Source organism: Lepus europaeus, chromosome 3 (assembly GCF_033115175.1).
Source record: "Lepus europaeus isolate LE1 chromosome 3, mLepTim1.pri, whole genome shotgun sequence".
NCBI lineage: Eukaryota > Metazoa > Chordata > Mammalia > Lagomorpha > Leporidae > Lepus > Lepus europaeus.
Window position 1 is genome coordinate 130,968,267 of NC_084829.1, and position 23,281 is coordinate 130,991,547.

A 23,281-nucleotide genomic window follows, 5' to 3' on the forward strand; every position below is an offset into this window, starting at 1 on the left:
CTAGGACTCGAAGCAGAGGAGTGGGATCCCAGGTGGCTTGGCTAAGACATTTCCAGAAAACAAAGCAAAAAGTACACAAAGAAATCTAGCACAAATATCCTTGGAGAATGTGTAAATGCTGGGGTGGGTTATTTAACTAGGCAGAAGAAATCTGGTCACTAAACCTTAGATCTACCAACTTGCAACACTGCTTTTACCATTTCAAATCAGTGATGCTGGCAGCTCCACTGGATTATAGAGCTGAAACAGATTTTCAAACTGCAGCATTCCAAACAACAGTAGGGCTTCTGATGGAAAATAACACTTGAGTTTATTTTTTAACTTTTATAAAAAGAGAAGCAACAAGTTTGGAGAATAAACAAACTTTATTTTATAACAGTATTACAGAAAGCAAAATATCATTTAATACAACTTGAAGCTGCTATAAATCTAATCTGGCTTTGTAACTATACATAGAGTCAAAAGCAAAGGAGAAAATGTTCAATGCAGTTAATAAGTCCCTATCAGGTCTCTGGTGTCAGCTTTAAATGGTATAGCTTTCTTGTCACCAACAAAAAACCACCACAGCTCCCCCTACCCTCTCCCAGCGTCCTCATCCTCAAACCGGTGTGAATCATCAAACTATCTGAAAGAGATATACCTGCTCAGTAACAAAGGTCAGTTTTACATGTACACAAACAGGTTTAATACAAAGCAAGTGTCCTACCCAATGGGAAGTGTTGAAATATGGATACGTTAGGAAAGAAAGCACTAAGGTTTTAAGCTGCCTGAATTTTTTAGTAGAAGGGAGGAAACAGCTTTGTCTTGCTCCTCCCTCCTGCTCTGGAATGCTGTCGAAGAGCAAGTGTCTGAGAAGCACTGGCACTGTGGCGGGATAGGGTCTCTAAACACAGTGCATGGTCAGCGAACTTCTTTATAATTCTCCAGTCTGGAGATTCTCCGACTCTCCACTAAAAGTAAAAAATCACCGGACTGGAAAGTCAAAAGGGTTCAATACAAAAAACATCCCCAGTGAAATTCTCAAGCATTAGAAAATTTTCAAGATGTAAGAAACGTTTTTAATCTGTATTAATATTTTCTTATACAGTATATTTACTGCAATCTGAAAACTGTAAATATTTACTGTAAGAATTCAATGGAAAAAAACCTGGAAGAAGGAAAACCGCTATCTAAATTAGTCACAGAGTTTCCTTTCCGCACAACAGCACCTGTTCAAGTGAACAGCACCCTACCAGCTTGGGCTGGCTTTGTTCACTGTCATTTGATCAAATGAGTCATAAAAAGCAGGTAGTTGCACACAAAGTAAACAGGAAACAAAACAAAAAAAATGCTTCAATTAAAAAAAAAGAACCAAGAATATTTAGAAGTGGTTATAAAACAAAATAATATATTAAAATGCATGGGAACAGTGTGGACCAGAGCTGTTAAGGTAAAGTTTGGTGTTGGCATTTTAATTCTTCAGGCTTCTGGTCATTGTTACCAGTTGTAGCACAAATTTGCTGGAGTAGTGGTGTGGCATTAAGACTGAATGGTCAAAATTCTTCAGGTTCACAAAGATGAATGTTGTTTAAAAAATGACTTCCTAGGAGAGAAAAAGAGACAAAGCTTAAATATTCCAAAAACAGAGACCTGGAAAAGCTTTTAAATAACATTCATCACATTTCCAATCATGTAATCAACAGCTATCTGCTTAGTTTCATGGTAAATAATGTTGGCTAGAAGTCAAGCATGAGAGGATATTCTAAACTCAAAGCCTTAAAATCTCTATAGAGGATGGACAAGTACAATGGAAATAACAGGCAAGTGAGAGTATATGGCAAAAGAATTAACAACACAGAAATGATTCATATTATACACTAAAAAATTCTCCCTTATGTGAGGTTTTAATTTCAGTCCACTGCTGTTAACTATGGCCCAAATGTTGTTAAGTGGGAAATTCTAGAAATCAACAATTCTTAAATTTTAAATTATGGGCTCTTCTGAGATGCGAGATAAAATCTTGTGCAGTCCCACCCAGCCCAGCCCCATCTCATTGGTGAGTCATGCCTCTGCCCAGCATACCCACATATGCCACCTACCAGTTAATCATTCAGCAGCCAAGTCAGTTATAGAGGCGACAGTCATAACATCATGTTGCTCACGTTCAAGTAGCCACTATTTTACTTAATAATGGCCCCAAAGCACAGGAGTAGTGATGCTGGTGCTTGAGTATGCCAGAGCAGCTATCAAAGGAAAAACTCCACTGGAGTTCAGTACTAGCCATGGTTTCAGGCACCCACCGGGGTAATGGAATATATCCCCCAATAACATAAAGGAAAACTGCTGTGAATCTAAAACAGAAATCAACAGAGATTACAAAGCTGCACATAAGGAGCAGGGAAGCCAAAGTCCACTATGACTTCACTGAAAAGAACCCAGGATCCTTCAGATGGTGAGAACAGAATAAAGAGGCATAAAAGTGAAAAAGCACATGGCATTATAATAGTAAAATGGAAGTCAAGCTGTTTGTGGAAAGGAGGACGGAGAAATACATAGGAATAGGACAGTGAAAAATTGGGTATTGTTAAAATTAAGTATTGGGATAGTAGGTAATGAACGATAAGGTAAGAAATTGTAGGTCTATTCTTTAACACTAGCCTAAGAAAGAACTTCATCTAATAGATTTTAGAAAAAGTCAGCTGAAAGAGCATGGAGATGGCCAGGTCAGGCAGGGTAACAGTGCAGGAAGGAGGTCAGGATGGTTCCTCCTTGGTTTTAAGGAAGAGTTTGGCATGGTCTGATTTATGCTTTAAAGACACCACTACGGCTTCCCTGTGATGAGCAGGCGGAAGGCAGATGGTGGTACATGCAGAACACCAGGTGGAGGGCCACTGGAGGAGGAAGATGACAAATGTCAAGTATTATTGTGAGACGGCATGGACCCAAACACGAGTGGTGGCTAAAGAAATCAGGTGAAAAAGATGAATTTTGAGAGGCACAACTGAAGAAGAATCAGAGTGTAGTAACTGAGGAGGAGGTATCAGAGAGGACTGTAAGGTTTGGAGTCTGGCACCTCAAAAAGGGACAGAGGATGACTGTCTTAGAACCTGGGTGAGGCCTTAGGATGAAGGATGTGAACTGGGGAGCTGGCAGCCAAGGGACAGTGAAAACAAAAGATGGAACTAAGTCTCACCTGAGTGTAGGGAAAATGAAAGACACAGCCTTGAAGAAGCCCACAATCAAATGTAGGCAGACAGGAAACAGGACTGAGAAAAGATGATGATGATGATGCACTGTCTCACGAAGAGAAAAGAGTTGTTTCATTTTCTATTTCAGCTCGGTTGGAAGGTTTGGCAAATGGTAGGTAATTACAGGGGGCAGCGGAGAATGGTAATTAATTTACTTTTCAAGAGATACTGGTCCCAAAGTCAATTAGGATGTACACTTCTAGTTAGATAAAATTAAGTCTTGTGTTAATGGAAAAAACTCCTCACCATTTAGATTTCTCACAGATAATATTGTAGCCTCTTGATTATTAAGGACAGATTGATTAATCAACTACATGGTTTTCCACTCTGTTGTCTGCCTTAGGCTATTTCATTATTCATTAGCACTTCTGCTTGATTCTAGGCAAGAAAAAAAAATCAATGGAAAAAACAGTTTTTGTTTTTCTTTAGGGTAGTAATTACAAAAAGACATGTGGGTCAGTGAATGGAAAGGAATAAAACTATCAATCAAATTGGATTTGTGAGTAATACAAGGCCTTCAATCATAAAAGCTACTCTAGCTATTCTTGTTCTGTGAAAGCTGATATCTCTATGTGCTTTGCTTAGTGAATACACATTTATTGTTGTTGTTGTTGAACAACAACAGATGCTATTTTGCCTAGTTTATGTTCTAGAAAACAAACCCTTGATGTGACCAGTGTCTCAAAACCTACAAAAAGAAGGTTTGGAATTCTACTCTCCAATTTTTTCTAGGCTTCAGGTCACCATTTCTTTGACTTGATTTTCAACAAAAATAAAAATTATAATAAATCATAAATTTTTAAAGCAAAGCTAAAATTTAAATTGCTTCAGTTGTACAGGAAATTGGGTATATATATACATATATATATATAAATTGAAGGTAATAGATCTTGAGCTCAAAAATCTTCAACATTTACTGAATATGTAGAAAAAGACAGATACACCCATATGAACTCAAATACTATTTCCATTAATTCACAAACAGTAGAAAGTACATTAAACTATCTTTCTGACAGCAAATACAAATGATATTGATGTGTTCTCATGTTTCTAAGCAGTTTTCAGAAAGAAAATTAAATTTATTGCAATTTCAATGCTCAATGCATTTTTTTTTTCATTCTTTAAAAAGCAATAATCAAGGGTAACTCTGAGGTCAGAACTTGCTGTATGAAGTGTTTAATTTACACATCTACATATCTTTTTTGACTGCTTTGGTACAGAAATGTGCTCCTAAATACTAAACACACATTTAGCTTTTCAGCTGAGAAGAAGAGAAAATAACGATGGGATCACTAATGCCTTAGGTACATGGCATCAGCACTTTAAAAGGTCCAGTCATTTAGCCCGAAAAAAACTTACAGACTGGACTAAAAAATTGTGACATATCTCAACCAAATGGCAAACTAGGCACTAGCTCTTCACGTAACAGGTATAAAGTTTTTAAGAATTCTTTATTTTCTTACACTTTAAAAAAAAAGTTTGAATTTTACTCATTCACAAAATTTGGACATCTTTACTTTGTCTTTATATACCAATAGCCAGTAACGATTATTTTCACCTTTATAATATCATAAGGTTCACCTTGAGTTTGGGTAAGATTATATAGCTAACTAAGTATATGGATTACACTTTACGTATTAGAATTGTGGTCAGGTACACAGAAACACCCAAATCAGTGCTTCATTTCCATGTTTCAGTTTCCTGGCCCTAGACCATTCAATGTTAGTAAACACTGCTAACTACTTCAGCCACACTGCCTAGCCCATGTCCCCATCTTTGGGCTGACATGAGAACAGGTCAATGTAGCTAAATTTCATCTAATGAACCTCTAGTTCTGTGTCCAAATTCTTCCAGGAGACATGTCAGTTGCATTCCGTGCTTTAAGCCGCCATCACAACAGATTCAGAGAGTCTTACTCAGCTTTCCCAGGGCGCCTACTGAACAGTAAGGAAAACAATGAAGTCCTACGATCTCATTTGAAAAGCATAATTTCGGTTTCCAGAGACAAGGGGCTCACATATGAGAGTGAGCGTTCAACTCCAGTAACTGATTGTGTAAGCTCACTTTAAAAAGCATTTTGACATCAACCATTAGAAACGCTGTCTTTAAGTGGTCTCAATAAAAACATGAAAATAATACAGGAAAACCAAGTAAATAACAAAGAAAAGTTCTTCAGATTAAATATGATAGAGCAGTAATCAAATATTTTTATAAAAAGGGGATTTGTTCATTTATTTATTTGAAAGGCAGAGTGACAGAGAGTGGTTCACTCCCCAAATGGCTGCCGCAGCCACAGCTGGGCCAGGCTGAAGCCAGGAGCCTAGAATACCATCCAGGACTCCCACGTGGGCACAAGCACTTTGGGGTATTCTGCTTCTTTTCTAGGCACATTAAGCAAGGAGCTGGTTCAGAAATGGAGCAGCCAGACTTGAACTGGCACTTCTAATATGAGATGACAGAGTTGTAAATGGTAGACCTGCCGAGCCACAAAACCAGCCCCTAATTAGATATTTGAAATTAGATATACTGAAAACAGTAATAAAACATTTAGAGGAGATATTGCAATTATTTGCAATTATCTAAAGAAAAATGAGGTCCCAGCACTTGGATGTAAATTTCAATCTTAAATATGTTATGGATTTGAATTGTTTCTAATGCCAACTTTCATTTTATTCTTCTTTGGGTCTCAATTTGCACGTTTGATTTCAAAATTTTAAGCAGAATTTTCCATCAATTCTAAGAATCCTGGAGCAAAAACCTGTAAGTATGTTAAATTCCATCAGGTTAGTCCAGGAAACAGTCAACTGCTAAACTGTTTGTACTGGCACTATAATATAGATGAAGCATGGGCTCCACACATGGGGTTGCCGAGACTCTTTTGTGGGTACAGAGTTAAAGTATTTGCATAAGCTCACTTAGATCTGCCCTGGAAGACTGTTCACATTCTCACCACGGGGCAACAACAATGCTGAGGAAACCAAGAGGCGGCTTAGCATAGGTCAAAACAGTAGCAAACTGTACTGGAAATCACTTGCAGGAGGGAGAAAGGGAGGGGGAGAGAAAGAGAACGCTAGCTGTCATCCACTGGGTTTCACTCCCCAAAAGTCCACAAAGGGTGTGCCTAGGCCGGGCCAAAGCTGCAGAGAGGGAATGCAATCCAATCTCCTAGGTGAGTGGGAAGGACCCAACTACTTGATCCATCAGCACTACTTCCCAGGGTGTGCATTAGGAGGAAGCCGGATCGGGAGTAGAGCAGAGCAGAGCGTGGCTATCAAACCCGGGCACTCGTATGTCTTAAGCACGAGGCTAAACAGCTGTTCCCAATCACTGCACTCCTGACCAGCATGCTCTCAGGGCAACAGGAAGAAAGTCATCTTCGCCAAGAATGTCCTTGACGACAGAGAATTTTCTGACATCTCAACCCTTGAGTGCATGTCCTTTTAATAAGCTGTGGGGTGAAACAAAGCATGCATGCAACACCTCCACTGCATGGAGACCCACAACAGAGCCTACAGGAAAAGCATTCGTATGAATGTCTGAATTGAAGAAGCTGCTGTTTTCCTAAAAACACCTGTTTTACTTGAGAGGATTATTGACAAACTGTTATTCAATTTGGGTATCTGGCAGACATTTTCTTAAAATCAAAAGCCTGTCACACTTCAAGGAAAACAACTGACAGGACTTGTTGGCAGTAATAAAATTCAGGCGCTCAGGTAGAAGTGAGAGCCTTGAGAAACAACGTTTATGCCATGAGCAGCTTGAGAGCGTCCCGATATTAAAGGCTCTTCTGATGAGATCAGTGGCCACCGCTGACCCTTTTAATGTCTCAATCACTTTGCCTTTTCCAGGATGTCATATAGTTGGAACCACACAGTATTACACAGCCTGTTCAGACATGCCTCTTTCACTAAGAGATTATTTTTAACTTGAATATTTAAGATTTCTCTATTTTGACTTATAATGTGGCCAATTTAAATAGATAGAATTCATAGAAACAAAAGCTATTTGGGTTCTTCAATAGTTTATAGGCATGTGGAAGTAGTCCTGATGTCAATAAGCTTCAGAAATCCTTATAGGGAATCTGCTCGTTCTACCCTGTTTGTACTGCTGTCTTCTCTCGCAAATCTACATTCACACACGCTGAATAGAGAAGGGAAAATTAAATCTAGTGTGTTTTCCTTCTCAGTCCAGTGAAGTTTAGCAGCACCCATTCTGCAAATACATCATCAAAATGTTTCTGCTTCTCCTGGGTTTCTGGAAAACATTAGCACTAGTAGGAGCCCGTCTGCCCACCTGGCTGACCTGTGGTGCCTTGTGAGGCCAGGTCTCATGTTTAGGCTTTTCAGGACTGGGCTAGCCTGAGCCCTGGGTTCTCAGAATGAATGCTGTCTGTTATGCTCATTGGCATATATGGAAACACAATTTCACCTCAAGGACAAAAGTTCAGCTAAAAGTTTGTTTGAATCACAATTAAAGCATGGTGGGGCCAGCGCTGTGGCATAATGGGTTAAGCCACTGCCTGCAGTGTCAGCATCCCATATGGGCGCCGGTTCAAGACCCGGCTGCTCCACTTCCGATCCAGCTCTTTGCTATGGCCTGGGAAAGCAGTACAAGATGGCCCAGGTCCTTGGGCCCGTACACCCACATGGGAGACCCGGAAGAAGCTCCTGGCTCCTGGCTTCAGATAGGCACAGCTCCCGCTGTTGCGGCCAGTTGGGGAGTGAACCAGCAGATGGAAGCTCGCTCTCTCGTGCTCTTTCTCTCTCTCTCTCTCTCTGCCTCTCCTTCTCTCTGTGTGTAACTCTTTAAAATAAACAAACGAATCTTTAAAAAAAAAAAATTAAAAACGGTTGCTCTCAGAAGAGTCAGTTTTGGGAATGCTTTCCCAAAATATTTTTGTTGGTGTTGTTCTGTTTGTGTTTAAAGACATGCCTACCTTTTACACAGCTGCATCTGTCTCCCCTTGGAGATTTCCAGAAACAGTATCTCCTACTCTGTTCTCTCTAGCTCTCTGAGTCAGTTATACTCCTTTGCTTTTGAGGAGTGAGCTGTCAGCGATCTCATCAGCCCAATCACATGGATTTTCTTTAAAGCTAAGTTTTATATTATAAATTTACACTAGACATTCAAGTCACTCAAACAACTAGTATTGCCATGCTTTTTCAAAATGTTCTCTCAAATGAAACATCATCAGTTATACCTCAAGAGCACAAGTTACAGTTAAAGGATGAGGCAACTTAGAATTTCTCAGTTATTCACTCAAATTTAAATTCATCACTTTACTTTCTCTACTTCTATATTTTCTGGCATGTAAGAAAGGCACCAACAATACTTCATTTTTTTCCAACATAATTATTTTATAAAATATAGTTCTTCTTCACTTAGCTTTATATCAAGGTTGCAACTTCAAAGGCTTTTGTAAAAATAAATTTTTCTAAAGTGAATTGTATTTCACATACACCAATAGGAGTTTATTATTTGAGAGATCCCCATGATGAATCCTCCGCAAAGCAGTGTGCAGCAGACTGGGACTGACTGAGGGGTGCTCTGGCTCTGTCACTCACCACTGTGGGCAAAGAGCTGAATCTTTTCAGGCATGAACGTCACAGATGATTCTGGGAACTAACTGGGAACAAATGGCAAACCTCTGAATGCAAAGCCCAGCACAGAATAGGCACCCCATAAATATTTGTTATTATTTTAATAGATTTTCAGATATGATATTTCAGTCCTGAGTTTTGCTTTCAAATTAAACTTAATTCCACTCTCAAAGATAGGGGTGTCCGGTTCAGTATCCCTATTAATAATTACCTGTAGCAGTGTAACCAAGAACTTTATCTAATGCAGCACCTCATTGGTCAATCCTACACATAACTGATAAACTGGCATTGCTGAAAATGCTACTCCCATATTCAGATATCCTGTGGGATGCAGTGTGAAGTCTAACGTGGACTGACATGGAACTTAAGACCCTTTGTAATTTGCCTTCAACGCATGTTTCCAGCTTTGCTGGGAAATGGACAGTGGGCCAGCGTAGATCTGTTCTTCCTGAGAGCCAATCTACTGTTTTTCTTATCCCTTTCTGCCCAATCTCCTGTATCCAAATCCTCGCCAGTGCTCCACACAGGAGAGCTCTCCTGTTACCTTCTTGGGGGAAGATTTTCCTGGTTTGCCAATAAGAATTTCTCATTTCAATGTTCACAGCCTTTTATCTAGCCTTCTCTTCAAACACTTTTTTACTCTATATGTTGTCTGCATGCATTTTCCTATGCCTCTCTCATATAGAACTCTCATAGTCCCTTAAACTTGGTAGGCCCACAAGGTATACAAGCGGTCTTCAAAAAGTTCATGGAACATGCATATTATGAAAAAAATAATTAACAGATTTCAAAAATGTTTGCACCAAAATAAACAACTTTTAATGCTACTTTTCCCAAGAACTTTCTGAAGTGCTCTCATGTTCATGAATCCATGACTGAAAGTAACAGGTACTAACTTGCAATGTAAGGCTGAAGAACAGTGGCTTTTGGATGGAAACAAACAAAAAACTTGCCTTTCCATCTCTATGAACAGAGCCCTAATCCCCATTTTCACCATTACTTTCATCTGTTGATCTTGCTTAAGTGCTAAAAGGTTGAGTTCATTTTTCTGTTCTCTTTGTTTGACTAACTGTATCTATGATATCCAGGAGGTCTCATTTCTTTCAAAAACTAGTTTTCCCAAATTTCTAAAGCTACAACCAAGATTTCTGTAACTGGTTAGATTTTTGCCCTAAAGCTAGTAAGGTTTTCTGGTTCACTCTGCTAGGTCAAATCTTGTGGGAATTCAATATAAAAGCATTCTACAGAAGTGTCAAAACTTCTTTTAAACAACCAATGGACTACAGCAAGGTTAAACTCAGTACATTTTATTCCAGCTAAGCTTTTGTCAATCTTAAGTTCATAAACTAGGTAGGTAGTGATATGAAAACATTTTTTCTGTAACATCTGAGCTTAAAAAGAAACTTGGTATTAAACCTTTATCTTTTAGGAGAAGAAACATCTTTGAATCATGGTTGAGCAGAACTTGAGTTTATGCTTTGCTTTTTTCTTAATAGAAAGGTTAGTAGGCAGCAAAAGAATTAATCTCTAGACACATCTTTTCCACTTACCAACTTTTCCTCTTAAAGTTCAAGAAGGATAATATCTTATTTATTTATTTATTTTAATTTGACAGGTAGAGTCATAGACGGTGAGAGAGAGAGAGAGAGAAAGAGACAGAGAGAAAGGTCTTCCTTCTGTTGGTTCACCCCCCAAATGGCTGCTATGGGCGGCGCACCGCGCTGATTCGAAGCCAGGAGCCAGGTGCTTCCTCCTGGTCTTCCATGCGGGTGCAGGGCCCAAGGACCTGGGCCTCCACTGCCCTCCCGGGCCACAGCAGAGGACCAACCAAGTGAGCCATGGCACCGGCCCCAGGAAGGATAATATCTTAAACAAAACCCTACTCCCCTGCCTAACACACACACACTCTCATAAACATACATACATAATCTTAAATTTATACTGCACCACATTAATTTTCTTTCCCAGAGAAAAACAATGTGGAACCAGGAATGTGAGCCATTTAAGTATTTCAAATTTTTTATAAGTCACAACTTAAAACATAAAAACAAACATGTATATTTAATTTTAATATCATTTACTTAACCCATTATGTTCCAAGTTATTATTTTAATAAGAAATGAATGAAAAAATTAGAGCATTTATTTTTTTCTTAGATCTTTGAAATCCAGTATGTATTTTATACTTCAATACATCCCAACTTTGACTATCCATATGTCAAATGCTTAAGAGCCTCATATGGGTATTGGCTACCACACTGGACAGAATGGGCCTATATGGTCTGTTGCTCTAATGTTAAACACAACTATTTTGATTATGAGAGGGTGAAGAGGCCCTTGGCATTTACTCTCTAAGAGGACAGGAGGATCTTAAGGACAACCTGCACTCCACTACCCCCAGCACACATACAAACACATATACCACTACAGCAACATTCCCTCCTGATGCCATCCACAACGTTCACAAGTCTCAGAAATCACCACTGGGAGGTCTAACAGAAAAGTTCTCGAGAGAAATGAATCTATAGTTAACTCTGCATATGAGGGGTATTTTATGATTCCAGCATGAAAGTGATCTTTGGGAAGTTAATTTAATCTCTGGGAACCTACTTCCTCATAAAAAGGTTGGGGAGGGGAGACAAAGATGCTCTACATATAGTTTAGCATTAAATATTTTCAAAATTGCCACACTCTTAAACACGTCCTCGAATAAGGTAACAAAGTCATACCATTCCCACCAAGCCCCTCAGAGGCCAGGTGGGCGTGGGCAACATACACAAGCAAAGAGACTGGGCACCAAGGGCCTCAGTGTGAGGACAAGAGGCAAGAGGCCCCAGTGCACTGTGGGGATGAAGAGAGCTCTTCTCTAGGCTAAGGGTGGCTCCCACTTAGCTTTAGCACTGGGCCCTTGAGGGAAAACATGCTCAATGCTGTCAGAACGTCTGATTTTCCTGAAATTGTTGGAGAGCTTCCAATTTTAAGCACTTATAGTTCATTCAAATATTAAAATATACTGTTTGAGAAGAAAAGGAAAAAAAAATTCTGGACATGGACTGCATGTCTCCAATTTGTCAGTTTTGTCTGGCTCCCTGCCTGCTTTGTGGTGCCATTTTTAATAGTAAAAGATTGGGGGAGGAGGGTAGAAATGCAGCATTTGTGACTAAGTGGTTAAGAATGGTAATAAATCCATAAGACAAAAAAGTTAATAAAAACCCGAATAGAAAAATGGTTTAAGGACAGAAACTGGTAGTTGAAAGGAATCTAAGTCAGAATGTATATCCCAACCTTGCTAGCTACACAAAATACAACGTAAAAAACTATCTTCAAACTTTGAAGAAAAGGGGAGAGGGTAGATCAAATGCTCTTTCCTAATTGTACTGGCAAAGATGTTCTAAAATGTCTTACAACAGTTAGTAACCACAGAATGTGGGGACACAGACGTGCTCATACATTGCTGGTACCAGGATAAATATGCAGAATTTTGAAGGAGAGCCATTTGGCAACATGTCAAAAACTCTGGGTAGCATATCAACTGTAATTTTTAAGACTAACACACAAAAATGTACACAGGGCCGGCGTTGTGGCTCACTTGGCTAATCCTCCGCTTGCGGTGCCGGCACCCCGGGTTCTAGTCCCAGTTGCTCCTCTTCCAGTCCAGCTCTCTGCTGTGGCCCGGGAAGGCGGTGGAGGATAGCCCAAGTGCTTGGGCCCTGCACCCGCATAGGAGACCAGGAGGAAGCACCTGGCTCCTGACTTCGGATCGGCGCAGGCGCCAGCTGTAGTGGCCATTTGGGGGGTGAACCAACAAAAAGGAAGACCTTTCTCTCTGTCTGTCTCTCTAACTCTGCCTGTCCAAAAAAAAAAAAAAAAAAATGTACACAGAAGTATAATCTTGGCAGCTATGTGTGTGACTGTGAAAACTGGGAAATATTTAATTAGGGGTCATTTATGTAAACCACCAGGCAGCCACTCAATGGCTTCTGAAAAATCATGAAGTAATGACAAGATGATATTTACAATGTACTTTCAGATGGACAGAAAAAAAAAAAAAAAACAGGATATGCAACAGAATCCCCAAACCAGCCTTTGTAAACAGATGTGTGTGAGTGTATACACGTAAGCACTGGGAAAGGAGGTGTGTGAGTATATACACACACAAGCACTGAGAGGGGAGGCATATAAGCGTGTATGCACACATATGCACTGAGACAGGAGGAGGAGGTTTCAGTGAATACACACACACACTGGGAGGGAAGACATGTGAGTGTATACACACACATATGCACTGGGAGAGGCAGTTCGAATGTATATACACACACGCACTGGGAGAGAAGACATGTGAGTGTACACGCATATGTACTAGGAGAGGAGGCGTGTGAGCATGTACACACATATGCATTGAAATAGGCAATTATTTACTTCTGGGAACAGAGGACTTACAGGTCACTTAATTTTCTTTTTTTTAAACAAGATTTTATTTATTTATTTATTTATTTGAGAGGTAGCATTACAGACAGTGAGAGGGAGAGACACAGAGAAAGGTCTTCCTTCCATTGGTTTACTCCCCAAATGGCCACAACGGCTGGAGCTTCACTGATCCAAAGCTAGGAGCCTGGAGCCAGGAGCTTCTTCCAGGTCTTCCCACATGGGTGCAGAAGCCCAAGGACTTGGGCCATCTTCTCCTGCTTTCCCAGGCCACAGCAGAGAGCTGGATTGGAAGAGAAGCAGCCAAGACTAGAACCGGCGCCCATATAGGATGCAGGTGCCATGGGCGGAGGATTAACCTAGTGTGCCACGGTGCCGGCCTCCAGGTCACTTAATTTTCTAGTCTTCCCCTTTTTAAAAATTCTACCCTCCTGGAAGCAAGTGTTTGCTACAGCAGTTAAGATGCCACTTGGGATGCTTGCATCCCATTTCAGAGTGCCTGATTCAAATCCTGGCCCTGCTCTGGTTCCAGCTTCCTGCTAATATGCCCCGAGAGAAAGCAGCAATGATGGCTCAAATGGTTGGGCCCCGTTACTCCCATGGGAGGCCTCGATTGAGTTCCTGGACCCCAGGCACCTGAGGAGTGGACCAGGGCATGGGAGCTGTGTCTGTATTTCTCTCCTCCCAAACAAAAACAATTTTTTTAAAGTTAGAACCTCTCTTTTATGACTCCCTCCCAATACTGTTTCATTTGCACTCTAGTACCCGTATGCCAGAGAAAACCCAGGGGATGAATCACTAACTGTGCTAATGAATGCACAGCAGCAGCAGCAGCAGCAGCATCCAGTACCTCTTTAGTGGAGTAGTTCAAATATATTGAAGCTGACTCACTGATAACACCTGTCAGATTCATAAAAGTTAAATTAGAACAATCATAGCATTTCAGAATTCAAACTGGCTGTGCCTAAAGCTCACTAAACCCCAACTGACTTTTTATTCCTATGTAGAAATCATCTTCATTTCAGGTATGATTAACCTGTGTTGAAAACTAAGCTGTAATAAGGTGTTCATCTTAGGCTTGTGACTAATACAACTAGGCAAATGCAATACTTTTGGTATGCCTGAAGAATTGCCTCCTGCCCTGAAAACAGTTTTCTGGATATCAATAGGATTTGCTTCTGTTCAAAGGACAGAGTGATGCCTGACAGCATCACATGTTAATGGGTAGCTCATGATTAGCTTGCGCTCAGTTCAGCCCATGTCAAGCCAGCTAGATAATGCTAATTCCCTGCTTGGCATATGAGTTCAATGGTTTGAAACCTCAGATATCACCCTGACTCTGAAACACTGGCCTGAACATGTTATTATCTTGTTTAGAAACTAATGTTTGTGTCCACACAATAGTACCAAAAGCAACGCTACAAATTTATTGTTGTGGATTGGGGCTGGGACTCAGGATATACCCAAGAGCTTCAAGGGAATGGCAACAGGTTTTTAGTAATTGCAGCACTAGCAATTAGAATTTTAAAAAGAACCCCATCAGGCCAGAATTGTGGCAAAGCAGGTAAAAGGTACCGCCTGCAATGCCAGAATGACATACGGGTGTTGGTTTGATTGCTAGCTGTTCCACTTCTGATCCAGCTCCCTGCTAATGGTCTGGAAAAGCAGCAGAAGATGGCCCAACTGCTTGGGCCCTGTTTCCCTTGTGGGAGACCTGGAAGAAGCGCTAGCTCCTGGCTTTGGCCTGATCTGGCTCCGGCTGGTATAGCCATCTGGAGAGTGAACCAGCAGATGGAATCTCTCTCTTGTCTCTCCCTGTGTCTGTAATTCTAATTTTCAAAAAACTAAATAAATCTTTAAAAAAAAAGACTCCTTATATGTATGGATTTTAAAGTGTTGGCACCAAAATCAACTTTTAATTCCATTTCCGTGAATTTTCTGAAGTGCCATTGCATAGCATTCAGTAGTATCCAGCTTCAGACATCAGCCAGGAGTCCTTGAACAGCCCCCCTGTTCCAAGACAGGGGAGGGGACAGGGGAGGGACCACTATAGCATAGCACAGGACTCTATTACAGGTGCCACCATCAACTCCTTTGTCCAAGACAGATGAAGCCCAAGCGAAACATGTGATTGTCCTATGCTACCTTCCTACCTATGCTACCTAGTCTACCTTCTCAAGGCACTAACTTCCTCATGCCAACCATCACTAAGTTACAAAACTTTACCTGCTGACCATCTCTCATAAACAGCCAAGGGGTACCCCACGGCTTTCAGGAATAGCTCAGTGTCTTTTGCTTGGCTTAGAAGACTTTAGGATCCAGTCTCTGTCCTCTCCCCACCTTCATTCCTCTCCATCCCTCTCCTTCAGAACCCTGCAATTCAGCTATACCCAATTTTGCACTGTACCTACAGCGTCAGGTTCAAGACTCCCAGTCCTTCCTAAAATGGCCCCCACCACTCCTTACTTCATAGTTAAGCTCTACTCACCATGAAGCTTAAGTGAAAAGCCATCTCTGATGCCCCTTCCCGACTTTTAGATCTCTCCTTTTTATTCTCACATTACAAACTAGAAACTCCCTCCTCTGCTACCACTGATTTATTGCATTTGATATTTTTAAAATAAAACAATAAATTACACCCTACTATTTGTACACATACAATACTATTTGTATAAAGAACACTAAAATGAGTGACTAGATGAGGAGTTGCTCCTCCTCATTTCATCCTTAGGCTGCTCACTGCTCCCATTTTTACTACACTAGGAGTCCGTGAGGCTCACTGAAGTATGGGTCTGAGAGCTTGTGGTGCCCTGGGCTTCCTCTCCCATGCCTCATTCTTTCTGAGACCACATGGACCACAACACCATGCCTGGATCCCTTCTCCCTCCTGACACCATCCAGTGTGACAAGATCAGTAATACTTTGCATCCATTTGAGGACCTATAAATGTGCATTTGGGATTAATTGGCAGGAGGGAATAGTCCTTGGAAAGACATAATGAAGTTACAAAGAGATAGTGAAGTGCTGCCCTGACGTGTTAGCAGAGTTTGCCTTTAGCTCCTCTCTGCCTCGCAGCTGGCCAGCACCGCTGGAAAAGGCAGACTTGGGAAGTTCCTTTGCTACAGGCTGTTCTTTGACTATCTGTCTGCTTACTCCCTCCTCCCCACTCGCCAAGGGTTGATCAAAAGCTCAGAGCTACTCCCCAGAGCAAGGTTGGGTCAGGGGAGCAGCTTTATGTGCCTGAGAAAGGGAGATGGGGCAGACACATTGCAAAGAGCTCTTTTCCAGGATTCAGACATTGTCCTAGTCCTGCTGGCTACCTCGGCCCACCTGCTGCCTCTGTGGGATCCTGACAGGGCAGCCAGAGGGAGCTGAGAGAGCGGAAACACACTCCTCCCTGCTCTAACAGTCACCGGCAAAGGCTATCTTTCAAGGGCAAGCTGCAACCAGTAGGGGGTGGAGATGCTGAAGTGACTGAGACCTGGAGGTGACTCCTATTCATTCTTCAGCTTTTAAACTCCAGCCTCATTTCTCAAGTAATAGGTAACACTTAAGGTCCCTATTTTCTTTGTTCTTGCACAGCAGTCTATTTCTTTGGGAGCACTGATCACATTTGCAATTGCTTGTTAATATTCCTACCACTCTTCCTGGCACGTCCTCTCTGAGGAACCAGGCTAATTTGTTTTATCAACTTCTGAATCCACAATGCCAAGCCCTACCCTAGCACATCCAGAGAGAGCTCATTGGAATATATTTGAATGGTTAAAGGAATGTTTACAAATTTGTCTAAATTGCTCACCTTACATGTAAGTTAACACTTTAAACTCCTAAATCCCTTTAAAAGGCTGCTTATAGTTTCCGACATGCATAAACCTCAAAAGTTTTGTGTATGTGAACAGACATTATAAAAATGAACATAAGATTCCAGGAATTACATAAAAACCTATCGGTGCAGGAGTTTAGCCTAGTGGTTAAAATGCAGGTTAGCGTGCCCCTTAATGGAGTACCTGGGCTTGACACCTAGCTCCGGCTCCTGACTCCATTCTCCTGCCATCCAGATCCTGGCAGGCAAGAGGTATACCTCGGGTAATTGGGTTCCTGCCACCCACACAGGGGGCCTGGATTACATTACAGGCTAAAATCTTAGGACCAGTCCAATCCTGGACAATGTGGGCATTAGAGAAGTGAACCAGTGGATGGGAGCTTTCTGCTCCCACTCTACTTCTTAGAAAAACAGGGGCTGGCATTGTGGCATAGCAGGTAAAGCTGCCACCTACAATGCCAGCAGCCTAAATGGGCACTGGTTCGTGTCTGGCTGCTTCACTTCCAATCCAGCTCCCTGCTAACAGCCTGGGAAAAGCAGCAGAAAATGGCCGAAGAGCTTGGGCCCCTGCCACCCACATGGGAGGCCTTGAAGAAGCCACACCTGGCTCCGGCCAACTGGGGAGTGAACCAGTGGATGGAAGATGCCTGTGTGTCTCTTCCTCTCTAACTCTGACTTTCAATAAATAAATAATTTTTTATTTTAACTTTTATTTAATGAATATAAATTTCCAAAGTACAGCTTATGGATTACAATGGCTCCCCCCCCCCCCATAACTTCCCTCCCACCCGCAAACCTCCCCTCTCCCACTCCTTCTCCCCTTCCTTTCACATCAAAATTCATTTTCAATTATCTTTATATACATAAGATCAATTTAGTATATATTAAGTAAAACTTTTAACAGCTTGCACCCACACAGAAACACAAAGTGTAAAATACTATTTGAGTACTAGTAACAGCATTAAATCACAATGTACAGCACATTAAGGACAAAGATCCTACATGAGAAGTAAGTGCACAGTGACTCCTGTTGTTGACTTAACAATTGACACTCTTGTTTATGGCATCAGTAATCACCCTAGGCCCTTGTAATGAGTTGCCAAGGCTATGGAGGCCTTTTGAGTTTGCCGACTCTGATCATATTTAGACAAGGCCATAGTCAAAGTGGAAGTTCTCTCTTCCCTTCAGAGAAAGGTACCTCTTTCTTTGATGACCTGTTTTTTCCACTGGGATCTCGCAGAGATCTTTCATTTAGGTCATTTTTATTTTTTTTTGCCAGAGTGTCTTGGCTTTCCATGCCTGAAATACTCTCTTCAGCCAGATCCCAATACCTTAAGGGCTGATTCTGAGGCCAGAGTGCTGTTTAGGATATCTGCCATTCTATGAGTCTGCTGTGTATCCCGCTTCCCATGTTGGATCATTCTCTCCCTTTTTTATTCTATCAGTTAATATTTCAATCCCATCAAGGTGGCATGTACCAATGCCATCTCACTAGTCCAAGTGATCAATTTCTGTTCACAATTGATCATAATGATAGGACTAAGAGTCAAAGGGATCACATAAACAAGACTAGTGTCTGCAAATATTAACTGACAGAATAAAAATTTTTAAAACACAACAACAACAAAAAAAGAACTTACGAAAATGCCACAAGTGAAGATGGTACTGGTAATGCTGAGTGGTCAGTAATTTTTATCTCATATTCCTGATTAAGAAGTCACTGATTTATAAAGTGTGGAGGGAAAAAAACCTGGTATCATCAGCTTGAATGTGTATAAAACTCAATCTTCTCATTCATTATTTCACTACAATCTTACAATAAGGATATAATTATGAGTTAAGAAAGGTACACTGCACTATCCTACTGCCTGGTGTCATCTAGTTTGATTATCAGGAAAAATTAAAACACACCACTCTGGAGCCAGTGCTGGGGCACAGCAGGTTAAAGCCCCAGCATCCCATATGGGTGCCAGTTCAAGTCCCAGCTACTCCTCTTCCGATCCAGCTCTCTGTTAAGGCCTGGGAAAGCAGCAGAAGATGGCCCAAGTCTTTGGGGCCCTGCACCAGCATGGAAGACCCAGAAGAAGCTCCTGGCTTCAGGTCAGCTCAGCTCTGGTCACTGCAGTCATTTGGGGAGTGAACCAATGGAATGGAAGACCTCTCTCTCTGGTTCTACCTCTCTCTGTAACTTCTTCAAAAAGAAAAAAACTTAAGTAAAAAACAAAACAAAACACATCACTCCATCTTCTAAAGCCTACATAAGAACATTTTTAGCCTTCCATATATCAAACCATCAAGGAATACATCTCAAAAACTAAAAAGATCACCCTGACACATAACACAGCACATTTATTCAGGCAACAGGATATTTTGTTCTTGATAAAATTTTAAATCATTTTTGCTTGCAGGCCCATTATACAATCTTGAAAGCAGTATCTAAAGCATAAACAATAAAGTGACCAGATACAAGATCAGTATGGATGGTCAGTTGTATCTATTCTAGTAACAGCTAAAAAAGATTAGTACCTCATTTGGTAAAAAATTATATAATTTTTTGAAAGATGTTAAGGAAGACATGCAGAAATGAGATATGCTCATTGAAAGCAAGATTTAATATCAAAGATGTTATTTTTCTCATATTAAATTACAGAGTAGATGCAATTCCCATTAAAACACCATAGGGTTTAATCTTAGAACCCAGTAATCTGACTTTGAAATTTACCTAGAACCAGAAATTCCAAAAATGAAGAAAAAGAACACAACTGGTAGATGAGTAGGTGGGAAGAACTAGGAGGATAAGAGAACCCAAGTATCAGGACTCATCATAAAGCTGTAGTAATTAAAAGTGTACGGCACTGGAGCTTGGATAGACACTGGGATCAATGTAAATAGAATGCCAGAAATACAACCACACATAGTAGAAACTTGATATATGACATTGTAGGTTACTTGATATATGTGCTCTTCAATAAACAGTACTGAAATATTGGCTACTTACAGAACAAACACAGATCACATGGGAAAGTGGAATAAAAAGATACTTTATTTTGGTTCAGAAAAGTTTTGCAACTAATACAGTTTTTCCATAACACATATTTTTCTGAACTTTTTAAATAGCCCTCAAATGTATAGATTTCAAATTTTTTGTACCAAAATAAACTTATATTTTAATTTCAATTTTAATAAACTTTGGAAGTACATATCTGAAAAGCAATGTTAAAATTCCTACATGGAAAATATCTTTTAAACCTCAGAAAAAGCCAAAATCATAAAGAAAAAGCTTGGTCAGTTCAATCACATGAACTACATTCAACTCTATCAGGGAGGAAGACATAAAACTGACAAATGATTAGTATCTAGAATCTATCAACAATTAATAAGAATGAAAGAACAAGAGAAAGAGAAAGCAAGTAAGAGAGGTGAATAAGCATTTCACAGAAATGTTTGAACTTTTCTGGCCATTTGTATTTTTATAGAAGGGGAAAATAAGAATGGCCAATAAAGGCAGAACTGCTTGGGTATTTTTTGAGATATGTTTTTGCCAAACTGTCTTCCAGCAAATATTATCAATTTATACAGTAGTAAATAAGTATACTTTCGGCACATGCTCACTCGGACTCACCCTAATGGTAGAGTTAGAAACGTGCCGGGGATTCCAATTCAATCCCCTCAAGGTGGCATGTACCAATGCCATCTCACTAGTCCAAGTGATCAGTTTCACTTCATAATTGATCATAATGATAGGATTAAGTGTCAAAGGGATCACATAAACCAGACTAGTGTCTGTTAATACTAACTGAGAGAATTAAAAAGGAGAGAACAATCCAACATGGGAAGTGGGATACACAGCAGACTCATAGAATGGCAGATGTCCTAAACAGCACTCTGGCCTCAGAATCAGCCCTTAAGGCATTCAGATCTGGCTAAAAAGCTCATGAGAGGCTGGCGCCGCGGCTTAACAGGCTAATCCTCTGCCTTGCAGCGCTGGCACACCGGGTTCTAGTCCCGGTTGGGGCACCGGATTCTATCCCGGTTGCCCCTCTTCCAGGCCAGCTCTCTGCTATGGCCCGGGAAGGCCGTGGAGGATGGCCTAAGTGCTTGGGCCCTGCACCCGCATGGGAGACCAGGAGAAGCACCTGGCTCCTGGCTTCGGATCAGCGAGATGCGCTGGCCGCAGTGGCCATTGGAGGGTGAACCAACAGCAAAAAGGAAGACCTTCTTCTCTGTCTCTCTCTCTCACTATCCACTCTGCCTGTCCAAAAAAAAAACCATTTAAAAAAAAAAAAAGAAAAAAAAAAAAGCTCATGAGAGTTTTTCAGGCATGGAAAGCCAAGACACTCTGGCAAAAAAAAAAAAAAAAAAAAAAAAAAAAAAAAAAAAAAAAAAAAAAAAAAAACAAAAACCCTAAATGAAAGATCTCTGTGAGATCCCAGCAGAAAGAACAGGCCATCAAAGAAAGAGGTACCTTTCTCTGAAGGGAGGAGAGAATTTCCACTTTGACTATGGCCTTGTCTAAATAAGATCAGAGTTGGTGAGCTCAAGAGGCTTCCACAGCCTTGGCAGCTCATGACAAGAGCCTCTGGTGATTACTGACGCCATAAACAAGAGTGTCAATTGGTAAATCAACAACAGGAGTCACTGTACACTTACTCCCCATGTAGGATCTCTGTCCTTGATGTGTTATACTATGTGAATTAATGGTATAACTAGTATTCAAACAGTACTTTATATTCTGTGTTTCTGTGTGGATGCAAACTGTTGAAATCTTTACTTAGTATATACTAAATTGATCTTCTGTATATAAAGATCAAATGAATCTTGATGAAGAATGGGATGGTTGAGGGTGGGAGGGTGGTTATGGGGGAAAAAGTCTCTATAATCCAAAAATTGTACTTTGGAAATTTATATTTATTAAATAAAAGTTAAAAAAATAAGTATACTTTCCTCCCACAACCTGCCCAACACTGTTCAAAAACATAAAATTTGCCAAATCTGTAGATGAAAACTTGTTCAGTGGATTTTTAATTTGTACTGATTTAAGCAATTGTGAAACTAAACATTTTTTATTTATTGCTAACTTAAGTTCCATGTGGTTTTCTTAATCCTCTGTCCATGTTTGTTTCTACTACAGAGTTTAAATTTTCTTAATCACACATTAGATTTCTTAATATAAATCTGAATATTAATTCTTTCTTTACCAAGCATATAAAACTATCATTTACCCTTTAGTTTTGTTTTTATTGATTTGATTAAACTTTTCTAGTCTCACATAGTCAACACAGTCTTTTTTCTTTAGAGGTCATTCTCTGACATAAAAACTCAATGTCTACATTCAAAGGATTTCACTCGTATTCCTACTATATTTTATTCAAAAAAAATTCATCTAAATGAGAGCAATAGCATGTTCCTCAGTCACTATAAACATTGAAGCATACCAATGTACTTAATAAGGAGTAAACCAACAGACAAATGTCCATTGTTAGTAGCCCCTCAATAAATCACAGTGAATGATACTACATACCTGCCAGCCCATAGTTTATGATATACAATATGACATACCATAATAATTTGAACCCAAGTAGATAGATTTGCTGATAGTAACAGTCTGAAAAAACAGATGTAAAAAGGATCTTCAAAAAGTTCATGGAAATGTGTATTAGGAGAAAACTATGCACGGATTTCAATTTTTATTGCACCCAAAAAAAAAAAAAAATCCTTGTCTTTTAATTCCATTGTTCTAAGAATATTTTCATGGACACTCACATGGTAGGATGAGACTGGATACAAAATTAGGTGATAGGGAAAAAGATACAAATTATGTTTCACATTCCTCCACAGATGACACAGGCTCTCTTACCTTAATCCTCCCCTTCATCCGCCAGCTCTGTCTCTTTGTGCACAACCACTCTTGTGACTGCCATGTCAGGGTGCTGCTCTCTGGCTTCCCTGATGGCCTGAGCCAGCGCCTGCCAGGGCAGGAAAGAACAGCCGTGAGCTGAGGAGCAGGCCTCACTCAGGACAGACACACATGCCCACCTGTCAGCTGGGCCTCAGTCTTATGCCAGTATGGTCTTACGTCTTTATGTGAGGAAGCAAGAAGATCTGAAATGGGTTCAGTGTTCATTTTAGAAAACGCTTTTCATTTTTCCAAGTTTCTCATTTCTCCAGTTCACTTTCAAATAATGACACCCACTTCCAGAAACTCCA

At 40.4% G+C, this 23,281-nt stretch overlaps 1 protein-coding gene across 5 annotated transcripts in view; it reads right to left on the reverse strand.

Moving 5' to 3' along the window:
• Positions 1 to 335: 335 nt before the first annotated feature.
• EPB41L2 (erythrocyte membrane protein band 4.1 like 2) overlaps positions 336 to 23,281 on the reverse strand; it is a 238,778-nt gene continuing 215,832 nt past the window's right edge. For 3 of the 5 annotated variants that reach the window (XM_062186758.1, XM_062186756.1, XM_062186755.1), the window contains 2 exons: positions 22,932 to 23,040; positions 337 to 1,582 (listed from right to left, as the gene is read on the reverse strand). In XM_062186758.1, coding sequence (XP_062042742.1) covers positions 22,933 to 23,040 — 108 coding nt within the window. In that variant the 3' untranslated portion in view covers positions 337 to 1,582; position 22,932. Of the gene's footprint in view, positions 1,583 to 22,931; positions 23,041 to 23,281 lie in introns of all 5 variants that reach the window. The other 2 variants (XM_062186759.1, XM_062186757.1) reach the window with 2 other exon arrangements.